Raw genomic sequence first — 12,766 nt, 5'->3', positions numbered from 1 at the left:
AAAAAAGTTTATAAAAAGACTAAGAAGATTTGAAACAAGAACTTAATAAAAATAAGAACTTAAAAAAATTAAAAACATAATTAAAAATTCAGTGGATGGATTAAACATCAGATTAAACAAAAGCAAAGAAAAAAATAATGAGCCAGAATATAACTGAGTAATTGATCCCAAATACGGCTCACAGAGACAAGGAGATAGAATATACAATGAAATAAAGATCGAGAGACACAGAACATGATGAGAATGTCTAATATATGCCTACTTCAGGTACAAAAAGGAGGTAATAAAAAGAATGAGAAAGAGATAATAGACATAACAACTGAGAACTTTTCAGACATCATATCTTGGCATACCAGTGAATCCCAAACATGATAAATAAAGATACACACCTAAACACATTACGGTGAAAATACAGAATTACAGAGAAAAAAGTTTCATCTTAAAAGCAGCTGGAAAGAAAAGAGTGATCACTCCAAAACTTCAGCAATTCAGCTGATGGCTAGCTTCTCACTAGCAGATATGAAGCCAGAAAACAGCAGAGGAGTATTTTCCATGAGCTGAGAGAAAAAAATTGTCAACCTAGAATACTATAATCTATGAAACTATCTTTCAAGAATAAGAGAAAAGCACTAAAGCAGAATAAAGACACTGTCAACATAAAAATTGAGAGCATTTATCACCATTAGATGACCATTAAGAGAAGTCTAGGTAGAACAAAAATGATCCCAGAGGGAAGGTCAGAGGTATAATAAGAAATGTGAAGCAAATATACTGAAGATAATAATGAGTAAAGTATTTATAAGATATGAAAAACAATTGTGAATGAATCAAAAAAAAAAGATAGCCAAAAAATTTTTAAATAGGCAAAAGACACAAACAGATATGACATGGATTGAATGTTTATGTTCCCCCAAAATTCATATGTTGAAACCTAATTGCCAATGTGATGGTATTCGTAGGTGAGGTTATAGAGAAAAGACGGTGGTCTATGAACCAGGTAGCAGGCCCAGACCAGATAGCAAATGTGCCAGCACCTTGATCTTGCACTTTTCAGCCTCTAGAACTGCAAGAAACAAATTTCTGTTGTTTATAAGCCACCAAGTCTATGGTAGTTTGTAATAACAGCCCAAGCCACTCAAGATAAAGCCCATAAATACATGAGAAAATATTTAACCTTATCAACAATGGTATATAGGTAGGTAATCTTTAACACTTGGCTCTCCAAAGGGGAAAGCCCTGATTTGTAATGTTTGCTGATTTCCATGGGGTAAATATCATATGATGAATCAAACGACCAACATGATGTCACTGAACACAATCACACTGTGATGTCACTGGCTCATGAGAGCCCACCCCAACACTGCAAAATAAAACTACAGTGAGACAGCATTTGCAGCCACCAGACTAGTAAAAATTTAAAAGTCAGTCAATACCAGAGTTGGCAAATATATGAAACACTAGGAACTCTAATCCACTGTTTGTGGTAGTAAATAGGGTTAATCGCTTTGGCTGAATATATGCATATCCTACAACTCACAGATACCACTCCTTCAGATCTTTGTATTTTAGGTACAGAAGCAATATTAACATCCAGGATTAGATTTGGTCTTTTCCTACATGATCCTGATAAAATGAAGTATAGGATTATGGTTGGTTTGGTTGTGCTTCTTGTATCTTTAATCAAACAACAACAACAAGATCCCTAAAACTTTATTTTAGAGCCTGAAGAATAGAAAGAAAGCTTATCTCTGAGACATTCTGAGATAAAAGCCAAGGTGTCTTACCCTAGGTCCTTGACCCAGTCCTTTTTCTAGAACTCACACTTCTTCCAAAGCCCATCACAAATTGGAGACTTGAGAGAGAAAGAGAGAGAGAAAATGAAAGAAATGTGATTGAGGGAAGAGAAGGGAAGGATAGGCTTGTAGAACCCCAGTTAGCACTTGAATGCATTCCCCGCAAAGTATTGTTACTTACAGAAGTTAGGATCCTGAGCTCTGTAAGTAATAAGTCACTTAATCATCATATATGTATTCTACACCATCATTATGTCAGGAATTGTGCTGGATATTGCAGATACCATGATAACAACATACACATGACCCCTGTCTTGAAGGGGTTTATAGATTAAGGAAGGCAGACTTTAAACAAATAGTAATTAATCAAATAACTACGTGTGCAAAGGACAAGGAAAAGTACAGGATATCTGAGAATTGATTAACAGGGTATCAAAACTTGGTTTGGAAAGATGTAAGTCAGGGAAGCCTTTGCTAAGGAAGATATAACTTAAGCAGAACTCTCAGGAGTTATATGTGTGAAGGCGGCGTGAGAAAGAATATTCCATGCATAGAAAGCCAGTGAGTAGGTACACTAAGGTGGGAAAAAGCATAGTATTTTGGAAAAATTGCATTAAGGGAATGAGCGAGCAGGTGTGATAAGCAATAATTCCTTCCAGAGAGGAAGTCAGAAGCAATCCAGCTTCTAAGCAGAGCCTTCTGAGCTATGGTTGAGAATGCGGGACTTGACTGTAAGAGTAATGGGAAATCACTGAAAGATATTAAGTGGGGAAGTGAGAACATGCGTGAAGAAGAAAAGACATCTGAAGACCAGGCTCTGGAGCACCCCACATAAAAAGGTCAGTTGATGAGTAGAAACCAACGGAGGATATTGAAGACGTGTCCAGTGAGGAATATAAGAATCAAAGAAGAGTGTTATTCCAGAAGCAAAATCAAGTAAGTGTTCCAATGTCTAAGATATGACAATGGAATTGGGCATTTGAGGTAAAATACAGAACATTGCAAGGGAAGAGGTCAAGAAACCGAGAAAAACCAGAATATTGGAAAAATTGTCTTTGTGGAAATTGCAATCACTGAGAATACTGACAGGTATCAAATTTAAAAGAGTGGCAGTGAGCCAGATGTGAAAAATCTTCAAGGGGTGAGGAAAAGCAGGAGCCATCAGAGGTCTACAGATGACCTAGTATGATGGCACCAGCTTCCAAGTCAAGCCAAATGACTGTGAATGTTTTGGGTGTCGGTAACATCAGGTAGGCCATATGAAAGTATCGGTAGTCAACTACTTATTAACCTACAAAAACGGCAGTCTCATATGGTTCAACCCAATATAACTGAATATATAAAACATACATTTGAATTGCAGTTGGCCTCATAAGTTGATATATATTTATGTTCGTGGTATTTTTCAGTTGTAAACTCCCTTTGATTAGGAATTCCTATTTTACTGCATGTGTGTCTTTCATGGCACCTAGTGGTCTGCTTGGTACTTTTAGTAGGTCATTTAGTACTTTTAATATATATATATTACTATAATTGCTACTGCTGACGTATGTTGTCATTTCAGGATAATAATCATTCTCCTCACCTTTCCTGTTTGGGAAATGATTGAGAAATATACACAGGCATTGGGTGGCAATAAACATCAGCTTTACTGCTGATTAAGCTGGAAAAGAGAAAACAACTTGGACCTGAGGCCAAGATGGGATGCCAACTCCTTCTCCTCTGGAATGAATTTATGCACTCAGTCATTTGACAAATGCAAACTGCTTCCCAGGGGCACAGCCAATTTCTAACATGACAGGGAGTAAACTGAGGGCAGAGTAGGCCAGGTTGGGGGGCAGCAGATGCAAGTACATACAAAAGGCTCCATTTTTTTTTACTACCTTCTCTCAATGTCTCCCAGAGCCACCCTTTCATGATGCTTTCTTCAAAGTCTTCACAGCCATGACATTAACATAGTATTTTAAAAATTTGTTGGATAGGTGCCAATTTTGGAAGATGTAGTCAAAGACAGCAATTACTTCCCCCTCCACTCTTGTCATCCAGGACTTATCACTGTGGGCACACAGATCTGAGTGAGAGAGCTAGAGAAGTCAGGCCACACATGTGCAGTGACCCATCCAGCTATTTACCAATTAGGTAAGTCACTCTTCCCCTAGGGAAACATGAATTAAAGGTATTGGGGAGAAAGGTGGAAATTTTCTCCCCCAAGACATCTGATGGTTTTTTTTTTTTTTTTTTAACATCTGACAGTTTTGTAAGGCCTAAAGCTTATACAATTTGGATGGTCCTCTTTAAAGACAAGAATACAAAATTACAAGTGTAAAATTGGGTAGAAGGTTTGGAAGATGCCTGAGCAAGTGAAGGTCCTGAAACTTAAGCGTTATAGCTTTAAAAATTCTCCTCTGCTCTTCAGAAGGTAGACATATCTATTTTTATGTGTGCATCCCCTAGGATGCTATCAGATACAACAATTCAACTTGCAAGCAAACCAACTTGAACTGGCTTCAATAATAAAGAAGAGTAGTGGCTTACCATAATTAAGAGTCCAGTTGTTGGACAGGCTCTGTGTTTGGTCATCTATCAGCTTAATGTCATAATGACCCAGTTTCTTTCCTTCTCTCCTCTGTGCTGTCCACAGTACCTATCCATCCTTAGGCAGCTCCCTTCAAGTTTACAGCATGAATGCCAGCAGCAATGGAGACTAATAGCTTACTCTTTCCTGGTAAAAGAGAAAGGACAATTGCCTCAATCATAGAGCAAAAACCCTGAGATTCAAACCATGGCCTACTGAATTCAAGAGTCCGAGTGACTAAGGCCGAAGCCAAGCATGGTGGCAAGAGGACTAGGGTAACCTTAAACATCAGGCCAACCCGGGCCCACCTCCAGAGATGAGGCTAAGGATGGGGACACGGTTCATCCAAATCGCATGTCTGCTGTATAATGGAGGAGTGGAACTGAGGTTGGCAAAACATCCACAATATTAAACCAGAGGGTAGAGCATGGAATTAGTTAAATCTATTGATATTTTACAAAATAGTCATTTGATTTACATTTTCCCTTCCATCTTCATTTTTCTCTCCCACAAGACAAAGCCCCAGGGCAGGGATCATTTGTTCGCTAGTTACCCAGCACCTAGAGTAAGTACTCAGAGTTTACTGAGGGAAAAGTGCATTTACCACAAACTTATGAGAAACAACTGGTGGGAAGCATTAAATAGGTAATTATAATGGTTTATGTAAAATGGAACTATGCAGGAATATGAAGTCAGAACAAGAAAAAAAGATTTAGAGATTATTGAATTTGAACTGAATTGACGAATAATTTTCAGGTCAGAACTATATGTCTTATCAAAGAAAGTAGAAATAGACAAAAGGATTTTTTTGTAAAGTGTCTCTTCAGATTCTTACATGTCTGTGGTACCAGGGGTTCAGTAAGACATCAAAAATGATTAACAAAGTAACAGAAAGATAAGTGCAAAATAAAGGATAATTAAGATAACCTTTTGATTTTTTTTTTGTTTGTTTTTTTTGCAGTACGCGGGCCTCTCACTGCTGTGGCCTCTCCCGCTGTGGAGCACAGGCTCCAGATGCGCAGGCCCAGCGGCCATGGCTCACAGGCCCAGCCGCTCAGCAGCATGTGGGATCCTCCCAGACCGGGGCATGAACCCGTGTCCCCCGCATCAGCAGCCGGACTCTCAACCACTGTGCCACCAGGGAAGCCCAACCTTTTGATTTTGACATTACATGGGGGGCAATTAGATTAAATGTGAGCAATTAATTTATAGTTTTGTAATGGAATAAAATATCATTATACCTTGAGCCAAAGGTAATAATTTGACATATTTTTCTTTATAAAAGTAAAACATAAAGCAAGTAATCTTGCTTAGTGTGATAAATAAAGCTCCTGGAGGAAAAGAATCATGTAACAGTTTTGCAAGATTTCTGATTTTCCATCTATTTCATCTTTCATTCTCTAGATTCCTTCCTGAAAATATGGATAAAAATCAAAGCTTTGAAACTCAGATTACATTTTAGATATACTAAGTCTTTTCTTCTTAATTAAACAATTCATTGGTAAATACTTCTGGTAAAATTTTTTTAATTTATTATTTTTAAAATTTTTTATTTATTTTTTTGGCCACACCGCGTGGCTTGCAAGATCTTAGTTCCCTGACCAAGGATTGAACCCAGGTCCCCTGTAGTGAGAGCTCAGGAGTCCTCACCACTGGACTGCCAGGGAATTCCCTAAAATGTTTTTTTTTTTTTTTAAACTGGAACATTATTTCCATATTTCTTTCTTTTTTAGTGCAAACCTTTGAACATTAAGTTTTATTAAATCAAGTCATACCTGTTCTAGGTAATGTGTTATGTGTGGTAGATTTCATTAAGGGTTGGGTGATTAGACTGCAATGATTTTAAATCACCTCAGGAACCCAGGAATGTTAGGTAGGAGATTAGAAAAGGTCCACAGCTTGCCAAGAACTTCAGCTATTCTGATAAACAATTCGATTCTGATGCTGACTCTTGCACATTAAATATGTTATCCAAGTCTTACACCTGATGCTTGCTGTGAAGATAGTATTTGAACCACCCTTCCTGCCGACATAATCATTCCTTTGTACACTTAAATACCATTTCCATGAATATGTCAGTGTGCCATAAACCATAGCAAAGTTTCCTATAGCCACATGCTTTGCCTTGGCCTTCCGTACATTTCTAGTACTGAAGAATCGAGTAGATTAAGAAAAATGATGTAGGTGTAAGAAAAAAATGCATAGGGCTTCCCTGGTGGCGCAGTGGTTGAGGGTCCGCCTGCCGATGCAGGGGACACAGGTTCATGCCCTGGTCCGGGAGGATCCCACGTGCCGCGGAGCGGCTGGGCCCGTGAGCCATGGCCGCTGAGCCTGCGCGACCAGAGCCTGTGCTCCTCGGTGGGCGAGGCCATAGCAGTGAGAGGCCCGCGTACCGGGAAAAAAAAAAAAAAAGCATAAAATGGTATAATTTTAGGGAAGTAGGTTTAAATTTTAATTTGCCTGAAAATAGAATCAATGGTATATAATAGGGCTTTGAAAGTTAAATGCAAAGTTATATGAAAATTAGAATTTTTCATGCCTAAGAATATCATGCTAACTGACGTAAATTTTCTGTATAAAGATTCTGATTTTGCCAGACCATCTAACCAGCAATTAATATCCTCTTACAGGGAAAAAATGTGTTTGGTGACATGTTTAAAGTGCTCTCGGTAGTATTTAAGATGAATGATCTTCAAGGATGTGGAGAAAAGGAAACCCTCATACGCTGTTGGTGGGAATGTAAATTGCTGAAGCCACTGTGGAAAAGAGTATGGAGGTTTCTCCAAAAACTAAGAATAGAACTACTACATAATCTAGCAATTCCACTCCTGGCTATATACCCCAAAAAAAACAAAAACACTAATTTGAAAAGATACATGCACCCCTATGTTTATAGCAGCATTATTTATAATGGCCAAGGTATGGAAGCAATCTAAGTATCCATCAAGATGAACAGATAAAGAAGTAGTGGCATATATATACAATGGAATACTACTCAGCCATAAAATAGAAGGAAATTTTGCCATTTGTAGTAATATGGATGGATTTTGAGGGCATAATGCTAAGTGAAATAATACAGAGAAATATATATACTGTATAATATCACTTAATGTGGAGTCTAAAAAATAAAACAAACTAGGGAATAAAACAAAAAACAAGCAGACTCAAAGATATAGAGAACAAACTAGTGGTTACCAGCTGGGGAGAAGGGAAAGGGGAGAGGCAATAATGGGATTATATGAAATCATGTGCATGAAACTTTTGAGAACTGTAAAGCACGGGCTTCCCCGGTGGCGCAGTGGTTGAGACTCCGCCTGCCGATGCAGGGGACACGGGTTTGTGCCCCGGTCCGGGAAGATCCCACATACCGCGGAGCGACTTGGGCCTGTGAGCCATGGCCGCTGAGCCTGCGCGTCCGGAGCCTGTGCTCCGCAACGGGAGAGGCCACAACAGTGAGAGGCCCGCGTACAGCAAAAAAAAAAAAAAAAAAAAAAAAAACCGTAAAGCACCATAGAATTTAAAGAATCTTTCATTCAATAAAAAAAATGTTTTTAAAGATGAATGATCTTCAAACCAAATAGCTACTTATACAAAAGATGGGAATCCTCTACTTCTTTTTTCTTTTTTTTCAGACTTATTTTAAGGTCCAAGATAATTCAACCTATTTACACATTTGCACAGAGAAGCCCAGGTCTTTACAATAGCTCCTTATACCCTATATAATCTGCCCTACCCCCCTTACCTCTCAGACTTCTACTTTTTTTACCCTCTCTTCCTTCTGCTCTACACACACTGACTTCCTCGCTGTAGCCAAACATGCCAGGCACATTCTCACTGTCAACCTTTTGCCCCAGCTGCTCCCTCTGCCTGGAATACTCTTCCCTAGGCATCCACAAAACTAACTTCTTCACCTCCTTCAAATCTCTGCTCAAACATCACTTTCTCAATAATGCTTGTCCTGTTCATCTTACTTAACATTGTGACTCTCCCTACTCTTGATCCCCCTTACTCTGCTTTTTCTCTATAACATTTATTACCTTGCAACATCCTATATAAATTTTCTCGGGTATGATGTTTATTGTCCATTTCTCATCTAGAATGTAATCCTCATGAGGGAGGAACCTCCTGTCTTTTTTGTTCCCTGCTTATTCCCAATGTTTGGAAAAATGATTAGCACATTGTAGGTGGACAGTAAATATTTTTCAATTAATGAACATTTCTATGATCTGCTTGCTCACTTTTCAATCAGGAACCACTGATATGTTTCAAAATCATGTGATATGTTTCAAAAGTCAAACTTCCTCCTCAGAGACAGGAACCCTGTCATTTACCAAAAACCAACCAAACAAACAAAAAACCCTAGGAAAACAGCCTTCAAACATCAATTCTCGTTTCCCAATCTCCAGCAAAAGGATTGTTTGGTTTTTCTAACCAAGTAATACAAATGGGTAAAATTGCAATTTCAAACACACACAAGAAAAAAAAGAATATATGAAGATTTTAGTGATAGTATTCTGAGTTTTACTAAAGCATTTAAAAAAAAAAAAAAGCTAGTTGGATTTCAAAGAGGCTCAATCAGAAAGTAGAACCCAGAGGGTAGGAATTCCTGTTGGACTTCTAAGTAACTCATCCTACTAGGGCGACGGCGTCCATACAAGGGACGAATGCCAAGCAAATACATCTGTAAAGCTGTTTTTCAGGTGCGAAAGCCTACCCTCCTCCCAGGTTCACCCCCGGCTCTGCCAACCAGAAGCGTTTCATCAGTCAAGTGAAAACACACAGCTGCTTCCCATCAGTGAAGGAAGGTTCGCGGCTCTACCTGTACATTCCACCTGTTGTCTAAGTGCAAGGAACTGAAGCCTAAATTCTGTGCCTTGTCAGCTCGGCTGCTAAAGTCTAAATGGGTAATTCACAGTCTTTACTATCCGTGAGAATTAATTATCCCCCCTCCCGGGTATCCCCCCGCCTCGACACCTGTTCGGGGACCCCACGGTCAGGACGAAAAACCTCACTCACTTCGGCCCTGCCCTCCTTAGAGCGCAAAGACGGGTCGCGTTTGCGGGCTACGCCGCGTTTTGAGACTCTCGTGGCTTGCGCCCGTTTCCTGGGCTTTTGGTATCGAGCTGCCCAAAGGCGGACTTCGCCCTGGGCTGTTTGCGGACGCTGCACGGCCGCACCCGGCCGAGAAAGGAGTCGGAGAAGGCGCTCAACCCCAAGCTCGGAGGTGGGCGCGGCCCCTCGTGAAGCAACTCGTCGGCTATAAGTTCCTCAGACGCGCCCGCCGGCGCGAAGCTGGGGCTGGAGCTCGGGCTCGGCGCAACCATTGTTCGCGGAGCAGTGGGGGGGTGGAGGAGACCGACAAACACCACGGTCCTAACGGAAGTGCTGACCCCCATCCTGTGGGTTCGTTCTTCCTCTCGGAAGGCTCCCTTGTCCTGCAGTGCCACCGAAAAGCCCGGCCCTCTCCATCTCCTGCGCGTCCGTCTCCCCCCGCCTCGCGTGGTGCGGTCCAGCCCGCGGGTCACGCGGCGGCGGGGGCGTGGTCTGCTCTGAGCTCAGGTGGTAACTTGTGCGGCCTTTTCTGGCGTTATTTGTAGCGGCGTTCGCAGCAGGAGCGATGATGGGTTGGAGTCGCCTAACCTTCGTCTTACTGAGCGTGACCGTCACCGGCTCGGTGGCGCAGCACGTGCCACCGGTGGGTGAGCTGGCGGCGAGGGCGCGGAGAGGGGCGCGCGGGAGCACGGGGAAGTGGGGTGCCCAGGTGCGGGGCCGGCGGGGCTTGAGGGACACCTAGTCCCGGCAGCATCTTTACAGGGGTCGGTGTTTTCCTGAGCAGAGGTGTGGGTGCAGAGCGGGCTGGGGAATTTCACCCCGGGTCGATTCGGTACAAGCTGGAACCAGGAAACCTTTTGGGGAAATCCTGATCTCTGCGGATTGGTGATTATGGTTTGCATACCCTCACGTTTGATGGATTGCATCTGTTCTACCAGTACCAGCCTCCAGCATCCAGAACTGTAAGAGAAAAAGTTCCAGTTGATTTGTGTACCTGAGTAAGTGACGAACTTCCTGAGGACTTTGGCGTCCTCTGCCTGGTGACGAGGTGCTGAAGGAAAAGTATTAGCTAAGGATCCTGAGGGCCCTGGGAAAGGGCGAGGCATCCCCAGTCAGGGCAATGGGAGCAGCCCAGGCCAACCTAGATGTGGACGCCTGGTCTTTATATCCGAGTCAAGTGAACACTGGGCCTGTGGCTATTTCCCCTTGAGGGAAGTAGCAGGAACACAGACTTGATAACTACAAGAGACAATGAGGGACCAGTTTCACTCTTACTTTGCAAGGGAGGAAGTTGATTCCGAGAAAATGTCTAGAAGCATGACTGAACTCAGGCTTCTGGACATCTGGTCTCGTGGTCTTGCATAATTCTCTTCTTTAAAAGCAATAAGACTGCATTTTTCTTATCAACAGATCAGATAAATAGGAACTTGGGTGCATGTGACCTAAGACTAGGTGAGGATGTTTTTGAATAGTTTAGGTAGAACATTGACCTTGGGAGCAAGATGTGCATTCTCCTCTTTTATTTTATTTCTCTACGGAGAAAAGCTTTAAGAGTAAGATCATGGTGAGATATTACTCAGCCATTCAAAACTGATACAAGATAAAGCAAGTAAAAGTAGAATACAAAATAGTATACACAGCGATTTCAGTAACAGAAAAATACACAGTATATACATGTGGGTGAGGATTGGAAGGGTATAAGGAAAAATAAAATTAGTCTGCTTTAGTGTGGGTAGGGAGTTAATTTACTTTAAAGTGGTTGGGATTATGGGAATTTTTAAAGAATTTTATACTTTGACACTGTCAATGCTTTCAGCCAAAGACCCCAGGAAACACACCTGTAGTTGAAGAAATTGGGTTTATTATTTTGCAGTGAGTGAGAATGCATGCCATGGGCAACCGTGGGGCCTCTCAGTAAAAGGGCATTAGGAAAAGCCTGTTTTATAATTTGGACTTTGTGTGTTTCAGGGGCAGGTCTAAGGAATCGGGGGTTTGCTCTAGATTGGTTGCTTTTAGAAAGTGAGGCAACACTATGGGTAAAGAAGAAACAGTTATTTGTTTAGCAAGAGAAGGAGGTGTTTGGTGTTTAGCGTGTTACATGTACCTTTGTTTTTGTCTGTGCTTAGAGTCATGAAGTGGCCTTGCTTTGTCTCATTTGATCATGTCTCAGATTAACCTTCACTGAGGTGGGTATTCTGTGAGTTGTGTCTAACAAGAGAAGAGAAACGGCCTGGCTTTTGAGTGTCAGAGCAGCAAGTTAATACTGAGAGGTCTAGTTGTGGACCTCAGAACAGTTTCATATATCAATATCTGCCTTTTATTTTCATTGTCAGTACTTTATTTTTTCAAGCAAAAGTACTTTAAAAGGTATTTATAGAACAGGAAAAATCAACAGCCCCTCCACGAATTTCATAGTTCTTATCTGGAACAGTGGTTGTCAAATTCTAGTCTGGCCTCTGGTGTCAATTTGGGAAGCTGCTTCCACAAGTCTTTAATGAAATGAGAAAAATGAGGCCTTGAAACTATTAATTTAGAATGTTAGCTTTTATTCTGATTATGACCTTCCAATTTTTGTTGTTAAAATGTTCTTTTATGTGTGTGAGTTGTTTTGTTTGTTTTAACATCTTCACTTTGTAGAACAAAAACTGGGACTCCTCTCAGTTTTTTAACTGATCTGGAAAACCTGGGGGCCACTGGCTGACAGGATTTTGGGAACTTCACAGAAATTCAGTGACCTCATCCTTTGACAAGAATAAGCATTTTTTTTTCATTTTGAATTGTTCTGTGATAAACTGTAGCCACACATAGTAACAAAATATATTTCAAAACTACTTTTGATAAATATGATAGTGGGAACTGGCTTTAAATTACAAACAAAAATCATTGGATTTGGAATGTCTGTGGATTTTGTTTTGTTTTGTTTTTGAGGCGCTTCAGACTATGGCATATTTTAAGGTCTTCTTGAGTTATTTGATTCTATTAAGAGATGGTGGTGACAAGCTATCCCACTTCTGGGTATTTATCCAAAGAAAATGAAAACACTAATTTGAAAAGATATCTGCACCGCCATGTTCATTGCAGCATTATTTACAAGAGCCAAGACGTGGAAACAACATAAGTGCCCATTAATGGATGAATGGATAAAGAAGATGTGATTCTCACTCTCACACACACACACACCCACCACACACAATGGAATACTAGTCAGCCATGAAAAAAGATGAAATCTCGCCATATGTAACAACATGTATGGATATTGAAAGTATTATGCTGGGTGAAATAAATCAGATGGAGAAAGACAGATACCGTATCTGTCTAATAAATGAACAAACCAAACAAAAACAAA

The 12,766-nt window shown here is 40.8% G+C and overlaps 2 protein-coding genes across 10 annotated transcripts in view; one reads left to right on the top strand and one right to left on the bottom strand.

Annotated features, from left to right (window-relative positions):
- LOC307179853 (uncharacterized protein) overlaps nt 1–9,714 on the bottom strand; it is a 1,051,707-nt gene extending 1,041,993 nt beyond the window's left edge. For all 9 annotated transcript variants that reach the window (XM_079909530.1, XM_079909531.1, XM_079909532.1 and 6 more), the window contains exons 1-2: nt 9,385–9,714; nt 4,329–4,515 (exon numbers count right to left, since the gene is read on the bottom strand). The gene's annotated coding sequence lies outside the window, so the exon portion shown is untranslated. The remainder of the gene's footprint in view (nt 1–4,328; nt 4,516–9,384) is intronic.
- A 201-nt stretch (nt 9,715–9,915) lies between these two features.
- Nucleotides 9,916–12,766, top strand: part of ASAH1 (N-acylsphingosine amidohydrolase 1) — a 42,898-nt gene continuing 40,047 nt past the window's right edge. Inside the window, exon 1 of the mRNA XM_079909366.1 lies at nt 9,916–10,063. Coding sequence (XP_079765492.1) covers nt 9,986–10,063 — 78 coding nt within the window. The 5' untranslated portion in view covers nt 9,916–9,985. The remainder of the gene's footprint in view (nt 10,064–12,766) is intronic.

The sequence above is a fragment of the Stenella coeruleoalba genome, assembly GCF_951394435.1.
Source record: "Stenella coeruleoalba genome assembly, chromosome: 21".
NCBI lineage: Eukaryota > Metazoa > Chordata > Mammalia > Artiodactyla > Delphinidae > Stenella > Stenella coeruleoalba.
Note: the sequence above shows the minus strand (reverse complement) of the source record. Positions and strands in the feature narration are given on the sequence as shown.